Source organism: Epinephelus lanceolatus, chromosome 7 (assembly GCF_041903045.1).
Source record: "Epinephelus lanceolatus isolate andai-2023 chromosome 7, ASM4190304v1, whole genome shotgun sequence".
In the NCBI taxonomy this organism is placed as follows: domain Eukaryota; kingdom Metazoa; phylum Chordata; class Actinopteri; order Perciformes; family Serranidae; genus Epinephelus; species Epinephelus lanceolatus.
Genome location: NC_135740.1, coordinates 18,739,817 through 18,763,849, shown reverse-complemented (window position 1 = coordinate 18,763,849; position 24,033 = coordinate 18,739,817). Strand labels below are relative to the sequence as shown.

General features: G+C 41.9%; 1 protein-coding gene across 1 annotated transcript in view; it reads right to left on the bottom strand.

The window, feature by feature from the left end:
• The window catches only part of flt4 (fms related receptor tyrosine kinase 4), a 63,509-nt gene that overhangs the window by 36,052 nt on the left and 3,424 nt on the right, over positions 1 to 24,033 (bottom strand). The window contains exon 2 of the mRNA XM_033633458.2: positions 4,665 to 4,761. Coding sequence (XP_033489349.2) covers positions 4,665 to 4,761 — 97 coding nt within the window. The remainder of the gene's footprint in view (positions 1 to 4,664; positions 4,762 to 24,033) is intronic.

The following is a 24,033-nucleotide window of genomic DNA, read 5'->3' as shown; positions in this document are numbered from 1 at the left end:
TCAACTTTGGCTACAGTATGACATATTTCTTTATATGGTCATCTGCTCCAGGCACACCACCACAAACGTTGCTGAAGCTACATGCTAACATCAGGCAAATGTGTAAACTAGGTTGCCAATGTTGTAAATTTCTCCCTGATCTTGGATCATATTCCGTCAGGACCATATCCAGTTGAGTAGACTCTTTTTTTGGTGATTTTTTTCAGGTAAAAAGTGTTGCTATACTCTGCTCCACTCATTTCCCAGTTGCAAATACACTGCTAATGTACATGTAGCTACATGCTAACATCAGGGAACGTGTAATCTTGGTTGTTGATGTTGTTAATTTCTCCTCAATTTCAGATCATAGTCCACCTGGAACGTGCCCAGTTGTGTTTAGAAGCTTCAATTGGTGTTTCTTCCAGCCGCCTTAGGAAGAGTGTTTTTCCCATTGACTTACATTGGGAAAGAGACGTACATAAATCAGTGGATATGGGTTTTTTTTAGCATTACAACCTGCAAAATGACTTGTTTTACTGTCAGGATTTAATTCATTTGGTCTGATTTTTAAAGTCTGGAAGAGCTCACAATGAAATCATTCTATCTGCATTCAAGTTAGCAGAGCACTAAACCGGAAGCAGCCAGCTCAGCTGGTGGAAGTCTCTAGTGCGCTTTCTCTATGGACCCAATGATGTGGAAGATGCAGGTAATTTTATACCCAGGAAGTTGAACTTTTTTGGCTTCATGTGCCAATCGGCAACGTTCATAGGAATGAACGGGGCCCCACCTCCAATGCTGGTTTCAGTTCTCTTTATACAACCGTGTTTTTTTTCATGGTTAAAAAGCTGCTATTCCCCTTTGAAGTCATCCCCCGGCAGCAATGACAAGAGAAGCAGAGATAACGCCGGATAACCCCAACCAACACCGTTAGCGCTTATCAATACTACGGTCTTTGATAATTTAGCCCCGGTGCTAATTTAATACCAGGTTTCATCTCCAAACCCTAATCAAAACACAAACAAAGTGAAGCTTGTAGAAATTAAATAAAGATTGCAGCCACGCTGGCATGGAAGTGCAGAACGCTGCAAGTGTGTGTTCCACCAATCAGCGTTCTTCAGCACACAGCCTCTTTTTTCAGGGAAAGTTTGGGGTTGAGGGAAAGTTTTTTCCCTGGGTAATTTTGGTGGAAACATGCCGAGGTTTTTCAAAATCCCAGGTAAATGATAAAAGTTCCTGCGGTGGAAAATTGGCTATGGACAACCAGAAAAGCTGATTGAGGGGATGACCAGGGGGCGGGCATAAAGAGACAGGACTAAAAATGGAGCTTTTCAGACAGAGGGTGAATCCAGTTAGGGATGCACGATATTGGATTTTCGCCAATATTCAATATGCCGATAATATAACAATTTATTTGATCGAAAACCGATACTGATATCGATATATCCACTGTTTTCCCCATTTTAAGTGATCATCAAGTCTCTTCTGTAGTGGAATTAGCATCATATTATATAGGCATACTTTTATTATGATGGCCCACCAGCAGATGGAGACATGAAATACAATGCTTTCCTATGTAATATTCATTCATTGTCCAAAATAAGAAAACACATGTTGGCCAACTCTGGTCGGTTCACTTTGAAGCCAATATCAGCCAATATCGATAATGTACTGATATCATTGTGCATCCCTAGTTCCAGCACAGACAGTATGAGAAAAAAGAACCTGAACATGAGCATAATAGGTCCTCTTTAAGGCATACTTAAAAATATGAACAGAATCATTTAAATGATTTTAAGTATTTTCAAAATTAAACATTTTTAGGTATCTGTATTATTCACATTCTATCAGTCGTGTAAATAACTGTTATATCTGAGAAGTGCTTGTGTGCAAGTGAGCGAATACTATGTTTGTGTGTGTGTGTATGTGTGTGTGTGTGTGTGTGTGTGTTGTACTCTGTGCATCCACACATCCCTGTTTGCTTTGTAATTTGTCACATAAACTCAGTTATGGTTGGACATGTTAACCCGGAGGCTTTATGAGTGAGATTGAGTGGAGTCATAATGGCTGTCTGAAAGCTGATAGCTATGCTCTCACCACCTGCCTCCACCAACTACAAAATGTCCACATTTGCAGACAGTGCCAAAATGTGATGACTGGAAATAACGGCCCCAAAAAATCACAGAAGGCAGTAAAAACGTTCTGCAGGTTATTTTCCGACCCTTGTGAACAGCGTCAACCTATCTCAATTTTAGAAAATTGCACATTGTAAAGACTAAATTGACCCAAATGAAACTGACTTCCTCTCCCCGGAGACTGTCAGTGGTGCTGGCCATGTGAGGTTTACATGCAAACAAGTATTTAAGACCTGCACTGGAAGAAATCCAAAGGTATCATCAGCCTTCCAAAGACAGCTGTTTTTTTTGTACCGCAGAAACAAAACGGTTAATGGAGTGACAGCTTGGCAGCAGGCAGAGCTGCAGAGATCTCATAAGGATAAAGGACGGTTATTGTGGGTGAATTCATATCTCACATGGACTCAGTTTAAATCAGTGTTGGCTGTGCTTTAAGAATAAAAACATCTCTGTGTGTCTTATAGGACACGGCCTATTTTTCCTATGGATTTAGATGTATTAGAAAATGTGGTCTCATTTTTTGTGTATTTTTTTTAGCTGAGATGTTTCACATGCGAAATAAAGGTCTAAGGATATTGGATGTTGGCTGTCTTACAGATTTTAAAGCCCTCTGAGAAATTTTGGGTCTTCAAAAATAAAATATAATGGTTTCCATCAAAAACACAAAGCATACAAAAAGCTATGGAAGCTCAAATTGTTTTATAGTAACAATGTATGAGTGGTGGAGGAACTATTTAGATCCTTTACTTAAGTGAAATAGCAACAACACCCTGGGAAATACTCTCACAAGTACAAGTCCTGCATTAAAAATGTTATTTAAGCAAAAGAACCGTGTCAGCATGGGTTTTCTCCGGGTACTCCGGCTTCCTCCCACAGTCCAAAGACATGCAGAATAGGTTAATTGGTGACTCTAAATTGGTCATAGGTGTGAATGTGAGCGTGAATGGTTGTCTGTCTCCATGTGTCAGCCCTGTGATAGTCTGGCGACCTGTCCAGGGTGTACCCTGCCTCTCGCCCAATGACAACCAGGATAGGCTCCAGCCCCCCCGCGCAACCCCCAACAAGATAAGTGGTTATGAAAAATGAATGAATGAGATTTTATTAGTAAAACATAAAGCAACATTTTATTGTTATAGTCTGCAAAGTTTCATATCGGGGTGCAACTAAGGATTAATTTAATTATTGATTAATCTGCTGATTATTTTCTTGATTAACTGTCTGGTCTGCAATACATCCTTGTTCTATTTTATACTGTAATTTAAGTCAAAGTGAAATTATTGTTGCTCTTCTTAAAGCCAGACGCCATTGACAAAAACAATAATTTACCTTGACGATTACTGGAGCAGCTGGTCTACCACTGCCACAGTCGGTTAGCTTGTTTGTGTCTGAACTTTACCTTTAAAACACTAAAGTCACACAATAATACAAACAAACTAACTAATCGAGGCAGTGGTAGACCAGCTGCTCCAGTAATCAGCAAGGTAAAATCATTGTTTTTGTCATTGGACTCTGGCTTTGAAGAGAACATTGGTAAGTTTAACTTTGAGTCCAATTCCTTATTGTAATTGGCTGTCTGTTTGTTAAGTACTGAGCATACGACTGGATAAAACCTATGATTTTCACCACGATTCTGACATCACAGAGGATCTTGAGAGCCACCTTGGGTCGGAGGTGAGTCGGCAGGTAGTCTGCCACGACAAGTCCTCATGTGTAAACAAGCCTATAGGCAAGTCACCCCCTCGTCTGTGACTGGGACTGGATATCTGGCATGCTAGAAAACTGGAGAAGTCTGACACGACTGACAAAGAGCATCACCCTGGTTGCTTGTTTCTCTCCCAAGATCTGACAACACTGACAAGCTGGCAAGCAACAACAACAATGGCGGCGTCCACAGGATCATGAGGAGCACGCTGTGTTTGGACCCAGGCCCTGGAGGCAAAGCTGATTCAACAACACTGGAAAGAATATCCATGCCTTTACGATGTGTCGTCTCCAAGTTAAAAAACGTAGTTTGGTGACGTCACCGCGTTATCTGGGGCTCTGTCAGCAAGGGCTCGGTGGAGAAATCTTGTGGTGTGCCCACACAGGTCGTAACGCAGTTGGCGAGACTCCCTCTGACAGAAACTGAAAATCGTGTAATGTAAACTAGCCTAAAATGAGACTCGGATTATACTGCACAAGTTGTGTGAGAGTTTGTAAACTGATGTTAAGACATAGTCTTCCTGCTTTAAATGTGGACCCCAATGACTTCAACTCATCAAGAAATTTCTCATTTTTGGATTCTTTCTTCACTGTGGAGGCATGTGAGAAAAACAAAGATTTCTTCAAGAATTCATTGTAACACGGGGGAGTTATTGATACACATGTGATAACTAGGCACAATTCTTGAGTGAATGTAGTTACACTCCACCACAGCAGTATATTGCACTCTATGAATCTCTTCTGGCATTCATGGGTCATTATTATGAAATAAGAAGCCTGAAACAATAAACAGCAAGTCATGCACAAGTGCACGTACACACTCCCAAACTACATAGGAGCACAAACACATACCTGCATGTAATAGTGAGTGTTTCGTGGACTGGGATCACTAGGTCGTCTTTGGCACTGTCAAGGATGGGTGGAGTCATAGAAAAGCCAATCACCAGACCTGAGGGAGCGAACACAGCAACTGCATTAGATTCATGTTACACAGGTCAGTCAGGACCTAGTGGTTTTGACAGAGCTGCTGGTAGGCTGTCAAATCTCCCAAACACATCTGGAATCTGAAATCTGACACGACAGCAGCTCAGACAGCACGTTGTTCATTACATTTACAAGCTGTAAGGCAATCTGCAGGCAAAGCACTCGGTCCCTAATGCTGAGAAACACCCAGACAGAGAAATCACGGTCATTGCTGCTCGGAGCTCTCTGCTTCCATCTCTGAAATAGCCACAAAGACCATTCACCCTTGATTCATTACCAATGCATTTACTTCAGCTACTTGGTTAATATGGCCGTCCTAGAATGTCATTACCATCCCAGAGTCCCCTCTGGGTGCTATTAGCGCTTAGTCAGACTCCACACCTACAGTCTATCATGTGTAAAAGTGTCACCGTGACTTATGCCCCACCTGGATATCATTAGAGATGAAAACACACACAGAGTGATAGCACAGAGCGCGCATGAGGGTTGAGAGACTTTCTTTGCATTTATGAAAGCAAATGACAACCATTTCTCACATCAGACTCAGTGTCTGTTTAAAAATGATGTGATATGAGTGCAGTATTTAATGCACTGTATGGTGGCCCTTTCCCAGCAGAGCAAAAGGACAAATTAACTTAAACACCTGAACGTCTATATTGCATATTTTCATATTTTAAATGTAATACGCTCTTACACAGACACTTTTATGTCACTGACTCACACATCTCCTAGCATGTTTAATAAACAAAAAAGAAGGCTAGACACAGATTTCAGCAACAGTGACAGCAAAAGTGATTTGACGATACTTTTATTGATTGCCAAGGAAATGATAACTGTGAACAGGAAGGATACAAAACCACCAACTATAACTCTGTGGTTGCAGAGACTGAAACGGGTTCCCACAATGGAACAAATTACTGCAAATCTGCAACAGAAAATTAACACTACGGTGTCCACTAAGGTGGACATATGTTATACTGTGCCTAGGAGAGATGAGTTTCTAACAAAAGTGTGATATTTTAATGGGAAACCACCGAAAGTGCTATTGTTACGGTCATCTATAACTGACCCTGCTCTGCTGCAAATGCCCCCTTTGTAAGTATCTGTTTCTTTCTTTCTTTCTTTCTTTCTTTCTATCTATTTTTTTTCATTTATTTATCATCCGTATATTTCATTTTATTTTATTTTATTTTTTATTATCTTTATCTTTATTTTTGTTTTTTTGTTTTTTTAATTTTTCAATTTTTTTATTTTTTATTTTATTTATTTTATATATATATATATATATTTATATTTTTTACATTTTTTTAATTAATTTATTTTTTTTTTAGGGAATGTTTGATTTTGTTAAAAGTTAAAAAAAATGCATTAAAAGTTCCCAAAAGAAAGATAGAAAGAAAAAAAAGCTTTCACAACGGTCAGTCGAGACCTGCTGCCAATCAAAACCCAGCGCTCGGGACAGCTGCGATTCTTGTACACAGACCTCATTCCTCCAACACATCCTGCTGCCCAAGGAGCACAATAGCGCAAGGTTGTTCTCATGTAAATATTTTGTTAATCGTGTTTACAGTGAAGGCTGATCCCAGTGGAAGAAGACTGATCAGGCTGGGCTCTTTACAGTGCTGCAAACAGACAGAGACTCAACGACACTCTTAACTTTGAGAGGTCGGTCTTGAATACAGCAAAGTGAAAGTTATTAGATACTTTTAAGAGATCAAGAATGGCTGTTTTATTTGACCTTCCCCTTAACCTGTCTTGTGTATGTCTACTTCAGTTAGATATGTCCATGACTGACTTTACTTAAGCACTCTCCAAAATAAAAGAAGAAATTTTGCTTTCAGTGAATTCAATAAAAATTGTGTAGCCAACCATTTATTACACTGTAGCATGGCAGTAATCAAGGCTGCATTGTATTCTGTTATAATGATTTTTCTTTTTAATAACATCTACTCTAAAGGAGAAAGAATTAATTTAAATGAAGAAAGGGAATGCAAGAAGAAGTTTTTTATGTTAAATTTCCCTTTTTATACGAGGACTCTAAGAGCTCGACGCACTCCAAATATATGCACAACACAATCGAAAAACATCTTCACCAACTTCACCAACAGCATTTAGAAAACCTTTAACAAACCTGAAGACACATGAAACCAACAATTTCACGACTCACAGAAACATCAACCTAACGACACCTTTGCAGCATTTTGAAAAAGCGCCTCAAGAAGCTCACAACACAATGAAAACAGACTCCAGGGGAAAAAGTTTTCTGTTGGAAAATAACCTAAAAAGTATAACAGTGTGATCCCATGATTCAGAGGTTACTGCAGATTGCAGATATATGCTGTTAACCTACCGTTATAGTGTTGCTTATTTTACAGGAGGATACTGTATGTGCTGCGCTATTCCTTGGCCTTAAGCAGTCACTTCCTGTCGTATCTGCTGGTTGCTTGGCAACCTCACACTGACCACATTTTGTTTTTTCTTAGGCATTAAACAAACACGATGTACAACATGTTAATGAGTGACCATTGGGAGTGCTTTTAGGCAGATTCACAGATTTTACATAACTAAAGCCTGTTTACATGCGTCAGGGAATAATACTGCATATGTGCAGAAAAGTTGTGTAAAGCCTTTTGTGGCCGCAGCTGTGAGACGTCTGATAAATCCATATCTCTGCTTGAAGCTAGCGGCTCAAGGCTACAATATCAATATATTAATGATAAAAAAATGTATTTGTATAGCACTGTGAAAGGTACTAAAAGGCACTTTACATGGTAATAAAGACGGTAACAGAAACGGTTAAAGCAATGTAGAAACAACGATCACAGATTTAATTAGGTGGATTTTGAGCCCAGTTTCGAAAGAGGTGAGTGAGGGGGAATGTGTGAGGTTTTGGGGGAGAGAGTTCCAGAGGGAGGAGGAGACATGGAGGAATGGTAAAGGCTCTGTGCACCCAGGTCTGGTGGTTGGACCTGGGGTGACAGGGTGAGACAACACTTTGTTGAATCAGCCAAAAAAATAGCCAACAAGGGCCAACAAAGGGCCATCCATCCATCCATTTTCAAAACCACTTATCCTCTTGGGGGTCGCGGGGAGGCTGGAGTTTATCCCAGCTGACACTGGGCGAGAGGCAGGGTACACCTTGGACAGGTCAGACTATCACAGGGCTGACACATAGAGACAAACAACCATTCATGCTCACATTCATACCTCTGGACAATTTTAGAGTCACCAATTAACCTGCATGTCTTTGGACTGTGGGAGGAAGCCGGAGTTGTGCTAACAAAGGGCCAACTAAACCAAAGAAAGGGCAACAGATTCTCATCGAAAGCCCACTATCAGCTTGGTGAGTCAGGACCCTAACGTTCTTTCATTCTAAGAGCATATCGATTCACATTTCAATCTTTGTTCGTCTCTGCCAGGGATCACAACCAACATAACCATCAACCATCTGTTTCTCACTGCGCTCAGGTATTAAAAGTGATACCATGCTAATTTCAAACCACAAAATCACCCTTGTATGGATGTGAACTAGGGCGGCTAACATCGCCATGCTGACACAAAACAAATATGTCACAGGGCTGAGGTGGGAAGTGGCGGCAGTCCATGAATCATTCCCAGCTTGGCTCCCAGCAGGGTATTCCTTCCTTACTCTTTCAGAGATCTTTAACTCTCGCCCCAGAGGAGAAGCAAAGTTTTCCAAACATATTGTCTCAGCTCAGATGTGAACCCACCGCAAACGTCGGTCCCATCACCACCCATCTGCAACACAACACAGCTTTGTCTACTCTTCCTCAAACCCGAAATGCTGTGAAGCCAAACAGTGGGCCGTGTTGGAGAAACATACAGAGGCCAACACGGGGGTCCTTGCAAAGAGCTACAGACAAGGGCGAAGTGTGAAAGAAAATTCCTGTCAGAACAGCTTTTCACTAAAAACAGCATATTTCTTTCAGAGAAGGGAGGTGAAGGAGAGAGATCATCCTTCTAAGTCGGAGCTCAATCACGAGGCATAACAGACAGATGAGCACTCATTCTCCCACACCTTCCTGTTAAGATTTCAGTCCTTCCTGTGCCCACTGTGGACAGCAGACCTGAATGTTCCCTTCTGGCTATAAATGGAGACCATGTTGTAAAGCCTGGGAGCTTGTATCTTATTGTGTGACATTCAAATAGCTCACAGACTTCATGTGAGAGGCAGAATCAGAATAGTAATTCACTTTGAATGAAAACAGCTTCAAAGCTTTGATAGGGGTTACTCATTTGAATTATCACTTGACTTTACAGTTTCCCTTCAGCTCCGTGGAGCTTTTTAACTTCTTTCAGCTCATTGCAGTGGTTTTCTGTTTTGATTCGCTCTCAAGGCTCTCATCTCTTTTTACTGATAAAAGCTCTGGTAAACTCACTGTATGCCACCTGCCCAGTGCCAAACAACAGACAGGCAAAGTTAGTGACTATCTGGTGAACACAGTGCAGCATTTAGCAGCTGAAGCAAAAGATATTTCCCTCAGGAATTGAAGCAGAGTAAATATTAAATTTACATTTGTCGAGTGGACAGGTACACAAATCCAAAAACTAAATGCTAATGTTGCTCTGTATCTTGTGGATGTGTAACTTTAACAGTTTGCTAACAACTTTATAAGGTCATAGTGTGTTAATGTTGTGTTAACAGCTTGTTGTGCAGCCAAGAAATAAACTAGTGCCACTTTAAAGAAGGCTGTCCTCAACAGAAAAGTTTTTTCTGACGTCGGCCTCTTGAGACTGTTTGGACCTTAACACACAGGGTCCGTCCCCAAGTCTCTTCCGGTTCAAGCTCCTTGCTTGAACCGGAAGTCGTTCAAGGTCCGCCATCTTCTAGGCCGTCCCAAGTCTCTTATTTGTGCAGCGAGGAGCTAGCGCTAGGAGCTAGCAGCAAGCTTTAAGCAGCTACGAGCTAGGATGGTCAAGAGCTTCCTATCCGGAAGAGTTTTTCAGCTGAACGCCATGACGTATAAATACCCGCCCTCTACATCTGGCTCATTTGAACGAGATGGCGGAGAAACAGTACAAGAGTAAGTACCCGTTACATGCATTCTTTGCAATGAATCGCTGACTATGTTGAATGATGGTGAGTTAATTGAATGATAGTGCTCATCACAGTGACAGTGGAATAGCAGGGCTACAAACCGTTCTGTAATTGCACAAACTTCGACAAATGACTCAATAACAATGGTAATACATGCAAAAGTATGTGACCAGACATAACGGCGGGGGGTGGGGGCTTGGGATGTACCCATAGTAACGCCAGACGCTGGCTGCTTTACGGAGCAGATCCAGCGGCGCCACTGTCATCAGGAATGGACGTCGCTTCACGTGACACTTCAGTGGAAAGGACGTCTCATGTCTCTTAAACTGACAATGCTCACTCATCGCTCCTAGCGCTAGCTCCTCGCATTTTTTCCTAGGTGGGAGGGGCTAAACAGCTAGCAAAGTCGGCTAGGTAAGATAACTAGCAGTAATTTAAGAGACTTGGGACGGACCCATAGTCAGCTGTTGGTCAATGTCGAACCATCAGAGAGTGTCTTTTGCCCTAGGTTTTGAGGTGTGTCCCGCACTGTTGACACTAGATGGCCCTTGACAGCTTTTTTCAGCCAATTCAGTATGTTGAATGGGCATCAAAGATGGTGGAGCACGTTGTGAGTTATATCATTCTGACTGGCAGTTTAGCTTAGTGCACAAGGAGAGAAACAGAAGTGAGGAAAGCTGACCAACCACTAAAGTCAAGAGGGTGTGCGATTAAAACAAACTTGTTATATCAGGTAAGATTATTCTTTTTCATCTAATTCTTTATTAAATGTTAATTTTTTAATTGTGTCATTGTTCACTGGCGCACAGTAAATATCCTTTCCTCTTTCAACATCGGATTGCGTTGTTAATGTGCTAACTGGCTAACTAGCGTCTTGAATCTGTCCTGTTGATTTCCCTGTTCTCCTTTTTCAAATGACAATTACAGACTACTGCCATCTGCTGGTATGGAGAGTTATTGCCTTTCACTCAGGTGCAGAACGTACGTGCTAGTTGGATGCTAGCTGTAGTCTTTGTGGTGTGTTCAAGTGCAACTTTTTGGCAAGTCACAGGCAACATGATGTAGTGCAACAGTAGTCGCCACTAGTTCTTTGATGTCAGTTTGGTGTGTCTGGGCCTTTACTCTGAACGGCAAAGGTGAAAGTAGTGTAATGTTATTATGGCACCACAAAACTTCTTTCAAAGGAGATCAGGGTGGATGGTTGGTCGGACAAGGTGTGCCTAGAACTGCTGTTTTCATCCTGTTCCCGACCAGTTATAATTATGTTTTCCTTTAGCCATGATTACAATCTTTACATAACTATTACTAAGTAGTCTTAGTTGCTTATACTTAACCAAACCTCAACCGTAGAGGTGGCAGGTCACGTAACCTCTGCATGAATCTCATATGGACAAATTTGGATGGCAATGGATTGTGATTTTAACATAATAGTCTTTACATTATACTTTCTGCTTTGCCTTAAGAAACATGCAATGTCCAAAAAAATTTGGTTTATTTCTATTGAACTTGCACAGAGAGTATCCCTGTTGGTAGCATACTGGTGTATTTTGGCAACCTGACTGAACAGGACCACAAACAGCTGAGGAGGAGAGTAAAAAAGACGGCTGCAAAAATAATAAGAACAACACTGCCAGAGATTCAGGGCACTTACACCTCCCGCTGCAGAAGAAGGCCCTAGGTACTATAGAGGACACCAGGTACCCACCAAATGGTCTGTTCTCACTCCTTCCCCCAGGTAAACGCCTACAGAGCATCAGAGCTCGGACCTGCCGCTTCAAAGACAGTTTTTATAACCAGGCGGTGAGATTACTAAACAGCAAGCTCTCTAAATAACTCACAGGGTTGCAGGACACACAACAAGCACTTATTCTAAAACAATGTAGGATTTATTTATACTGGAAATAGTTTTAAGGGCTGAGATGTATCATTGCATCTGAATGTACAGTTTGACTTGTTTATGTAAATGCAAGGGCGTGGGTCAAAAACAATGTGGGGCTGTAAAATGGTGGGTTGGGGGTCCTTTTGGGTGTCAAACACTTCCTGCACTCTGGTGAATTTTTATGCACCAGTTTATGGTGTACATGTCTTTAATTTTGCCATAATGAAAGTCCTCTGCTACTTTCATGTTTTTATTGGTGATGATAAATGCACCCGACCTCCACGCGACACTGAGGGGTGGCTGGGCTCCGCCTTAGAGATAGGGTAAGGAGTTTGGACATCCGCAGGGAGCTTGGAGCAGAGCCACTGCTCCTTTGCCTTGGAAGGGGTCAGTTGAGGTGGTTCGGGCATCCGATCAAGAGGCCTCCTGGACGCCTCCCCTTAGAGGTGTTCGGGGCACAACCAACTTGTGGGAGGCCTTGGGGCTGACCTAGAACACGCTGGGGGATTATATATCTCGTCTGGCCTGGGAACGCTTCAGGATCCCCCAGGAGGAGCAGGAAAGGGACGTCTGGAATACTTTGCTCAGCCTGCTGCCCCCACAGTAGGCAGTTGAAAATGGATGGATGGATGATAAATGCACATGTTCTAAATATTGAGGGTATTTAGGATCATCGGGGTTTCTCATCCTACCATCCAAGACAGATTCGAGATGTGGTGCACATGCAGAGCCTCTGCAATTGTTAAAGCCCCCTCTCACGCCTCACATAGTCTGTTCTCCCCCCTGCCATCAGGTAAAAGGTTTAAAAGCATCACAACTCGTTCCACAAGGTTCTGCAACAGCTTTTCACCCAAGCTGTCAGATTTCTAAACACTCTGCTCCCATCCCCATACATACACAGCATGCACATTTACTGTGTGACCGCTCACTGACACTGCATAGACTGAAAAACCCATCCACTGCTTTTCACTATTTATTATCCTGTACATATGTTTTTAATAAACTCTGAAACTATTGTTATCCAGGTATCATTTTGCTGTTTTATCAGTTCAGTACTGTGCAATATTTATTCCTCTGCACTGAAATATTTTTATTCACTATGGACTTTATTGCACTTGGATTCGTGAAAATAATGCATAAAGCTGAACTGAATTGAAATGAACTGAACTGACATGCCATCTGCGCCCCCCCTCCATTATCTACATGTCGATACACTTCAATTTGAACTAGTCCATGGACAAACAGTAAACACAATATGGAGTGAAAATGTCTCAGAGGAACATCATAGGGAAATATAAAAGAACCCAGCGTGCAGTTTGATGTGTGATGACATGATGTTTCTTTCTGAGAGATGTGCACAGTGAGCTGAGACAAATTGCTACTGTAGCTGAGTCTCAATGATGGATGCTTCCCTCACAATCAGGTGAGAGATCGCACACTGACAGACAGGATGCAAATTGTAAAATCTTTTTCAAATGTCAGTGCTGACTGGCATGCCCTGAGAGACAAGACATCAAAATGTTAGAGGTGTAATATGGGAGGAAAGATGTATTTACTAAAAAGGGAAGATTTTGGCTATTTTAAATGCTCCTGTATAATAGGACGGGCTGATGTGTCTATCACACAGAGTGGCAAGAGCGTCTCACACCCGGAGGGCAGAGAGGGACATCACACCCACACGGAGTCGAGCTAAAAGCTCTTTGAAGTCAAGCAAAACAATTCACAGATCATTCAAAATGATACCATTCAAGTACGCTGGTGAGCTCTGAGCTCAGCAGTCCTGACACGGTCTATTTCCAGGGTGAGTTTGAGGCTAATGTGCGCCACATTACTTGGCAAGACTTTGGATCTCTTACATATCACTTGTCATCCTAAGTGGCTCTCTCATAACTGCCTAAGGAGGTGCCGCGGAGTCATAACTTAATGTGTGCGGGGTTACACGTGGCTGCTGGCCAAAACAGCCACCGACTTCTCTGCTGTTTGGACACTTCAGATTGATGAGAGGTAGGAAGGGGGCTATACTGTGGGTGACTCTCACCCATGATGCTCCGGGAGCTGCTCGATGTTTCCCAGTGATGAAAATGTTGTGTGCCAGGTGTCAATGTGTTCCATATGGATATGCTGAGACACCATATACGGTGGGCCTGTCATCCTGTCAGCAACATTAATAGTTTGAAGAAATATATAATCCCATTAGCAATTGTTTGCCGTCTGTCAAATATAATTAAAAGCACACGTTGCTCCAATGTACAGCTATGTGAAGCAACTGCCAAAGTAAACCAAACACATCAATTTATACAAGTTCATGGCTGATAGCATATCTTGTCATGATAATAAACACATTTTCCTGCTGCGACCTTTCACGCTGCGTTTCTTGACAGATTGTTTTGACTGTTCATCACTCAGTCAGGTCATTTATCTTAATATGCATTATACAGTGAAGTGCGAGGAGGGAGGGCGCTCCATACGTCGTGAGAGCGTTGTTCCTAAACAGCAGTTTGAGCTGGAGGACAGTCAGCAGAACCAGTTGTGTAGGTGGACAGTGAGTAAGCTGAGCTGCAGCTGTGAACTCTGGTTTAAGGAGACTGTGTTACCTTTCTGTACCCAAGGCTGCTTAAAAAACGACTGGCTAAACAGTGTCTGAGTACACTGCAAGGCAAAGGTACTCAGACAAAATGTTCACTCTTGAATTTAAACTTTGCTTTCATCTGTAAAAGAAGTGACTGGGTTTTAGTTCCTTAGCCACAGTTTATATTGATTTTACATTACCTTTAAAGGGTCTGTTAAGCCAAAGATCAAAGATAAATATTTTTCCTCTTACCTGAAGTGCTGTTTATTAGTCCAGATTGTTTTGGTGTGAGTTGCCAGGTGTTGGAAATATCGATTGTAAAGATGCCCTCTCTTGAATGTAATGGAATAGACGGCACTCAGCTTGTTGTGCTCAAAAAAACAATAAAATATATTTGAAAAACTCAGCAGCAATGTCTCTTTCCAGAAATCATGGCCTGGTTACTCAAGATAATCAACAGACCTTGTTGTGAGCAGTTTCACACTGCATTTCACAAACCATATCACCACGCAGAAGGAATAGTGCATCTACTGCTAGCTCACCTAGCACCACTGAACTAGCTAATGTTACAGCTCAGCCGAGGAGGACACCAGTAATGTTTACATCTCACACTATCACAAGCCTCTTGTCCACGAGCATATGCACACTTTCTTGTTGCGCTGTGATAAGGTTGGGGGGTGCAGTTCAGTAGAAAGTAAATAGTTCCTACATGAAACTACTTACAACAAGGTCTGTGGATTATCTTCAGTAAGTGGATCATGATTTCTAGAAAGAGACATTACTGTTGAGTTTTTCAAACGTGTCTTTTTTTGGTGCGACACAGTGGTACAGTGTTAAGCATTCTCACCTCACAGCAAGGAGGTTCCCGGTTCGAACCGGGTTCGGATTAGGGATGCACCGATCCGATATCTGGATCGAATATTGGCCCCGATATCATTAAAATAGATGGATCGGGTATCGGAAAATGCAACCTATACCTGAAGCGATCCTTTCCCTTTAAATCTATTGCGACGCTAGCTACGTATAAACATATGTTATGGAGTGAAGGAGAGAATCTGCTGTTGCACAATTGTTTATTTTTGTTAAAAATAAGTAGTTCATCATTGCATTCATCTGTTTCATCTTGTTTCATTTTATCTTAGGAAAGAACTGTATAGTCATCAATGCCTGGTGCCTCTAGTCTTTTCTGTTCTACATGTAAAGGTATATAGCTTTTTAGGTCAACCATGGTATTGGATCGGTATAGGGTATCGGCTGATACTCAAAGCCACAGCATCGGGATCGGTATCGAAACTGAAAAAGCTGGATCGGTGCATCTCTAGTCCGGGTGTGGAGTTTGCATGTTCTCCTTGTGTTAGCGTGGGCTTTCTCTGGGTACTCCAGCTTCCTCCCACAGTACAAAGACGTGCAGGTGAATTGGTGACTCTAAATTGACGTGTGCGTGAATGTCTGTCTGTCTCTATGTGTCAGCCCTGTGATGGTCTCGCGACCTGTCCAGGGTGTACCCCGCCTCTTGCCCAATATCAGCTGGGATAGGCTCCAGCAACCCCGTGACCCCCAACAGGATAAGCAGTTATGGAAAATGGCTAAATTAATGAATATTTTTAAGAGGGCAGACATCTCTATGGCCGGTATCTCCAACATTCGACAACTCACACCAAAACAACCCGGACTGATAAACAGCACTACAGGAAAGAGGAAAAATATGTTTTTTTATCTGGAGGTGAACTTTCCCTTTAAGCTACTTTCTTTGAGACATGAAAATCAATCAGTTAATGACCTGTTGAATCCTGCTGGAGTTGTGTAATCCATCACCTTGAACATGTCGCCTGCATTCATTTTTGTCAGTGTTTTATCATTGCACAGTGAGGATTGATTTGAAAAGTGCGTGATGCGCTAATTCATAATGAGAGTGTAACAGAAAAACACAGATTATATATCACTGACAGGTTTAAATCTATTGTTTTGTTTTGTTTTTTTAACAGGACAGGCATTAATGGAAGCCAATGGTTGCCTGGAAGGTCAGAAAAATAAATCTGAAATAAAAAAAAGAAAGCACAGCAGCATGGATGGTTAACAGTAATGTAAATTATATTTGTTGAAAATGAGATAAAACATGCCAAATTGCTGGTATGGTATTAAAATCCTTCTTCTGCAGCTAACTACATCTAACAGATAAACATCGATCTATTCAGAATGATTGCTTGGCCTGCAAACTCAAATGGACGGTGAATGGCTTGCTGGCAAACCCCTCACTAATGTGAACTGGGGGCAGAGAGCCAAAATAATATTTGAGCTCGGTTCGCCTCTTTTCCCATGCATTCCAGCTGGTGGTGCAGAGATAAGCAGCAGCTTTTGGGTGATTAGTTTCAACCAACAAAAAGCAACACCACATTTTAACCTACAAAGATAAAACACAACATTTCCAAAGTTGACTAACTCTGTTCTGTTATCATATGATTACACAGAGCATAAACACACATTTAGATGTGTAAAATCCTTCAGACAGATAAACGCTGCACTAACAGGCTCTGCTCTGACAGAGAATTGTTAATCTTGTCGCCAATTTTCTTTGTTTCAAGCACTTGAAATGGCTGTAATGACTTTATAAACCTTGCGATTCAGCTCACTGAGCTCACAATATCTGACAGATCACTGGGGATTGTCAAAACTAAATCAACAATTACTGAGGATTTAAGAAAAAACTTTTTACTGGCATTCATTTGACATGGTTTTGTCTCGGAGAAACAGCTCACTGAATGTGTCCTTGTAAAAACTTGACATTGCTCTTGCGGAATTCGATTTCCCTGTTGTTGTGAAAAGCCATTCTCGCTGTGGGAGTAATGTGTGTATAGCCTGCACCAGCTCCAGCTAGCTCTGCCAGGCAAACATGAAGGCTTGAGTGGCCTAAAAAAAGCTTCTCAGGCTGATATTTGTTTAAAATGTAAATAAAAGAGAAGGAACAAAGTGCTTTGGTAAGTAAAATGTAGCTCGTATACAGATGAGGCAGTGAGTTTTCAGCCACATGACAGTATTCATATAGAGATAGCCACATTAGACACATGGGCTCACACAGCTGGTCTTCCTGCCTTCTGTGTGCTGCATGCCTGTGTCATGATGGAAGTGCCAGATGTACGTATATGTGAGCTAAGTGCCAGAAGTCAGAATTTTTCAAGGACAATTGTGCCCGTTTGCTCAGCATGAGCATCAGGCTGTACTTTGATGTGTCAGCTTCACGTACCTGGTTGACAGTCAATTGAAATGTTCAAACAGCATGCCAGAGGAACATCAGCAGCGGCTCTTTATTTAGGTCGGAAAGGCCAGAATAGCAAGAGGTGCAGAATACTGCTGCATTTAGGAGCTTTGCAACAATTCAGTGCTGTGAATTACTCCAAAAATTTGGAGAAGCTGAAAAAAAAATATTGTGGACATTTGCAACCTCCTGCAAAATACATGCAATGCATAGTGGAAAAGCTATACTTAAATTATTTAAAGTTGAATCAGATTTGGCTGTTTAATATTTGACCAATTTGTTCCTTTTTTCAGTATAGAGTTTGAGAGTTTTAATGGGGTTTGGCAGGACACTCAGGGTGACAGCAACCTTCAAATAATATGGCAAACAAGCCAAATTAGCCCTCTGAGCTAATGCATGCTAACTACGCCACTGATCAGAAATGTGCAGCATCATTTTTTGCAAGAACCACACAGCAAACAAAAGCCACAGTATCATAACAAATTGCTGTAAGCTGCAAATTCACCACTTCTAAGCAGAAGGCAGAAGATAACGTTACCTCAGATTCTGACTTACAAAGCCTCTCCTCCTCCAGGCATGTAAAGGAATGCAGCGTGAAGGCGGGGAGCACTCACTCTGCAGCTACATCTGGGGGCGGAAACATCCCTACACTGCACGCTGCACCAAAAAAACAACTGTTCAACTTGACGACTTTTGACGTTTCAAATCTTCAACTTTTAGAGGGTAGCCCTAATATAACTGCAAAATTAGTGAAGGCCAGGTGGTTGGGGATAAATACGAGTGCAATGTCTCCTTTTTGTCCCAGCCAGGTTATAAAGATGTCCCAAAATTAGAGGAATAATTAGACATTTTGGGAAACATTTATTTATTTGCTTTGTCACTGAGATGTGAGAATTGATACCACACAGCTAGAATCAGATTTTCTTACTTTCATACAGAGCCAGGCTAGCTGTTTGCCCCTGCTTCCTGTCTTTATGCTAAGCTAAGCTAACTACATGCAGTCTGTAGCTACATATTATATTGTACAGACATGAGAGTGGCATCAATCTTCCAATCTAACTCTCTGAAAGAGAGAAGTGTATTTCCCAAAATATTGATTCATTCGTTTAAGAACTAGAAACCATAAAATACTGCAGCCTGTCCTTTCGAAAATGCAGTAGTCACACAAATCAAAGTTTCCTATTAAATCACTTGTTCCCTTGCTTTTCCGGCCCAACTGATGGCTAGAAGTGAGTGTGTGGACACACTGTGTATGAATTTTAAAAATAACAGCACTCCAGCATGGCTTCAAACAAGAATCAGGAAATAATGAAAATTTCCAGCTAAACATAAATCTGCAGAGTCACGGAGGCACTGTTATTTTCTATTCGAGTGTATTATGCGCTTGTTTTGTGAGGAGTTATGGCACAATCAACTGTGGAATTGCTCAAGCCTGTGAGAGTACAGCAGTATATACTGTAGATCTTTCACCCATTTAAATGTCTCTGCATATTTGCGTTCATTTTATGCTTTGCTGAGCTCTGTTCATGGCTCATACTGGTGTTTTTGTCACAGTCGAGGAGTAGTGAAACTGGACTTCCCAGCCTATAGGATACCTGCTGAGTGAAGATAAACCATATGTACACAGAGAAGAAGACGCCAAGCTGCCATAAGGCACTCTAAGCCAGTTAAAAATGTAAAGCTTCTCCGACAAGCAGACAGATACAATGCAGGCAGGAGTCAAGAGCATCAAAGGTACGTATGAAGACGAGGGCTCCTCTCTCCGCGGGCGCGACACAGGGCACATTAAAGCTCGTGTGAAAGGCAGCGCAGTGTTTTTCATTGGGAGCAAATTTCCTGTTTTCTTTATCATGTTCACGCTTCTCCCACTTCCCTTTTTCATGGACGGTGAAGGAGATGTTGCCGTTAGCGCTTCCTCGCCCCTCTGTAGTTTTGTCTCTTATCAGTCACATGACAGGAACAGGAAAAGAGGAACACTGTGTAAACAAATAAAGCTTTTCTCAGAGTCACAGTCTGGCAAAAAGGATGCGTCACGGGAGTCCTTAAGAAAATACAGACACAGGGTTTCACAGATATACTTATTGTAATTAGGCCTCGGTGCTGTTGAAAAGCCATTTGAATTTTTCTATATATACAGCTGTGACTTCCCTCCAGTGGATACTTAAATAAAATAACACATGAATGAGACAGCAAATGTATTAACTGGAACTGAAAGGCACTTTTTCTCTACAGGTTTGGAGGTCTAAAGAGCAGCATAGGTGACGGTGCAGCGAGAGTTATTACAGTGACACAGTATCTGGCGAAGGGCCAAGGCTGGGGAACTCTGAAATAGCTCTGTATGTCCGGCGACAGACGGGAGGCCATGCAGGCCATGGAGCAGACCTGAACTCTGGATGTGGAGTCAGCCGGCCTCAGGCTATAACACACTGCCTCTGACTCTCTCCCTGAAAGAAATAAAGTCCACTTCCTCTGTCATCTGGACACAAGGCCGGGCCAAAGCCAGGAGACGGATTGACTGGCAGCCCAGCTTTGATTTCATTGTTACTACGAAGGAGGATGACATCCACTACGTCCCTGTCCTCTCCACTATTAGGGGAGTTAGGCCTTTCCAACATCCTGCCAGAGGAGGGGTGTGAAATTAAGGATGCGGCGACACGCCATCTGGTCCAGTTTCCTATGTTTAAAACCTCTGTCCCTGACTAAATCTTCCTGTACCTGCCTCACAGGCACACCGGACAACTCAAGCTCTTCCTCTGTGGCCATCCATTTTTTTGCGCGTCATCATTTTTATCTATGAGAAATGGTTTCCCCTGCTGAAACCGGAACCAAGCATGTTCTAGCGTTCTGGTAAATGCTTTGTCCTAGCTCCTGGCAATGACATTTCTATTGAGAAACATCGAAAACATCTATTTGAGTACAAGCAAATACCAAAGATCAGCACAGTCCACGCCTGCTGTGATGGCTCGCACGCTCCTAAAACTCATGCTGCGACTGTTCAGGTCGAGGCCAAACTTTGAGGAGCCCCATTATTGCGCTTGTTACCTAATTCCTGCAGATTTGGGCCATAAACAAGTCTCTGCTGCCGTGTCAGATGTCCCAGTGAACTAAATCACAGCGGCAGCTTAAGCCGCCGTAGAAAACAAGGGCAAAGTAGGGAGTGCAGGGTCAACAAGCTGAATGCCTAAAGGGAGGGAAGCTGGCAATTTCCTCAGGCTTTGCCAACGAACTCTTTCCCATGAACCTCAAGCGACCTTCAATGACAAGGCAAGAGGTATGAGTGACCATTGAAATGCTACACGGACGTCCAAGTCACAACCCTGTAAACACACATATCTGCTAGAGCCTGAGTAGCAATTTGACCGTTATAGCGATGGTGGATCTCGTTAAACTGATAAGTGCTCAAAATGATGCTTGTTTCTAAGCAACGCAAGCACTTTGGAGTGTTGTAATCTCCAAGTGACAGTGACCGTGTCCCAGGATCCAGTTTCTGCCATGAGAAAGTGTAGAGTAATCAGCCACTAAAGGTAACAGATGCCACAAGGCATTTTCCCTCCTGAGTCTGTCGGCACCACTTACAACAAATATATTTTTACTGGCTGTTACAGGTGCTGAATCTCATTTAATTGGCCTTGCATTAGCAAGTCAAGATAATTTCTCAAGTCAACATCTAGGTAAGTATTTTTAGCTGTAAATGCAAAATCCCTAATTACCCTGGTCTGTCTCATTTGTTGATAAACCCGCCTCCGTCGAATGAGATATAACTCGTGCTGGCTCACCAAGATAAGATGAGCAGAAAAATGTGCAGTCGTCGCAATCATTTTTTTTCATCACAATCAAGAGCAGCAGTGACATTTATGATTTATTTCATCCTCTAGGTAAAGGCACTTATACGTTTAATTGTGCACTCTCTTACCCCTTAATGGGTGTATTAATTCACTCATTGAGTTATAGCTAAAGTGCTCACTAAAAATCATTTCTGCCTGTCTTTGTGCTGTGTGAAACTCAGTCATGTGTGAATATGATGGAGAGCAGAGACAATCGATAGGTGAGACCTCCTCTGCATGGTTAATTATTCCAAGTGTGGGAGAGAGTTTTAAAAGTGTTAAGAAAACTGCACATTTCTGAAGCAGAACGGGAGCCATCTGTCTTAAAATGTACACCTTTATCCTGTTTGTAAATGACATTGCATCTCCTCCATCTCTGTGATAGCCAGCTTTTCTGCCCAACGTGGTCAGACACATCAGACAAACTTAGCAAAACTGCACCAATGCACAGCAGTGGATTTAGCTACATTAGCATGCTAAAATGCTTACAATGACAATGCTAACACAGTGGTGTTACACAGGCAAAATGTTTACCATGTTAAATGTCTTAATTTTGCATTTTAGCATGCTATCATTTCCTTATTAGGAGTGAACACAAAGTCCAGCTGTGGCTGACAGGAATGTAATTAAAGAGCGGCAATGATTCACCGATTCGTATTAAATTCTTTGCCAACAAATTTGATAATCCATTAATTTTTTTTAAGGAAAAAATTTCAAATTCTCTGATTCAAGCTTCTTAAATGTAAAAGTTTCTGGTTTCTTTACTCCTCTGTGACAGTAACCTGGATAACTTTGGGTTGTGGACATCATCTTGGGCTTTGGGAAACACTGATCGACATCTTTCGGCATTTTCTGACATTTTATAGACTGATCAACTAATCAGTTAATCAGGAAAATAGTCACTAGATTAACCTTGACAATGAAAATAATTGTAAGCTGCAGCTCTATTAAAGTATTGCAGGAGTTTAATCATAGATCTAAATATTGGAACACCTTTTAACCTGATTGTAGCACTAGACAAGTTTACAGATCGCCGAAGTTATTTCAATTCATACTGGGAGGAACATGCATGTATCAGTTTCATGGCAATCAGTCAAATAGTTGATGGGATATTGAACTAAAAAACACAAAGTCAATATCATGCTGGCTCTAGATGGAAAATCAGGAGATCATCAAAGTCCTTAGGTTTCATCCTCTGGGCATCATAGATATCTGTACCAAATTTTATGGCAATCAACCCAGTAGCTGTCAAAACATTTAACTAAAAGCCCAAAGTGTAAATCTCAAGGCAGCCAAGGATCAACAAAAGTAGGACCGTGAAATTCTGTATAAAATTTCATGGCAATCCACCCAATAGCTGAAATACTTTAGCCTGGACCCGCGTGGTGGAGTGACCGACAGATACACACTGCCACACCTTGAACCACGCAGCTAGCATGAAGCTAACATAACTAAAAACTGGGCACAGAAAACATGGAGGGGTGCAGAAATATGAAAACAAAAATACCACAGATGGTTTTCATCAACTATCCAACACCAACTAAGACACATATTTGGCTTTTGCTGCAGATTCCTGGTGTTGAAAGAGCTTATCTCTCAGCTCTAGTGATATTTGGAGTGTTGGTGCTTTAGCATGATGAGAAAGTGAGTGACCAGACATCCAAATGCCCAAGGGGCCTCGCTACTTCATGCCAGTGATGAGTGAAGCACTGGACTCCCTATTTATTTGGACTTTACTGCAGAGAGCTTCCCACACGGAGCAGTGGCAGCAGCATTCCTTCCTCAACCGAGCTGCTCTCCAGCTGATAGAAGCAGATATGCAAGGACAGACACCGAGGGTCCGCTCCTCGGAGTCCTGAGGTTGAATCCTGAGATCAGCGCCGAGGATAGGGGGCTATTGTTGGCTTAAACAACTCGACCTCTATAAGTGGACGACTAGAATAATACCCAGAGTTGAGAGTCAGATTTCTGGGATGATCTGATCAAGCGAAGGTATGCGTACAGAAAACACTCTGCTAAAAGCAATATCAACACTATGCACCCATGACACAGAGTAAGCCAAAGATCATTCGGCTCTAAGGCTCAGCTTCAGGGGGAAAAAATTATTCACTGCTTTTATATGTGACTGGGAACCTTTTCAATAGCCAATTATGCTACAACAAAAACAAGGAAATTAAGAGGAGATGAATTAATCAGTGATCCACAATTCATCTCAATAGTATCCTATATCGAAGTGATTGAGTGAAGCAAAGTTGCACCAAGATGTCTTTTTTAAATAAGACAGAATTTCTGTAGCTGTGTAATAAATGTTTTGGAACCATCATAATTCAAACCAGAGACAGAGCGTGACAGGAAGATGGTAGAAAATGGCTCAGGGTGAAATCTTCAAGCTCCGCAAATGCAGCTGCTGCGTAAATTATACCCCCCCTCCTCGTCCTCCTCCCTAAAATGACAATGACTTCTGGGCTGGCAGGTCTGCAATCCACTCTCCCTCAATCTCCCCCTCTAAACATAATAATGGGACAGCGTTTTCATCATGGTTGCATAAGACTCTGACTCAGTAGTGTCTTTTTAATGTCACACATTTGGATATTGCTTAAAGATTTTGGGGGGTTACGAGGGTTAAGAAAAACCCTTCAGACTATAGACCAAT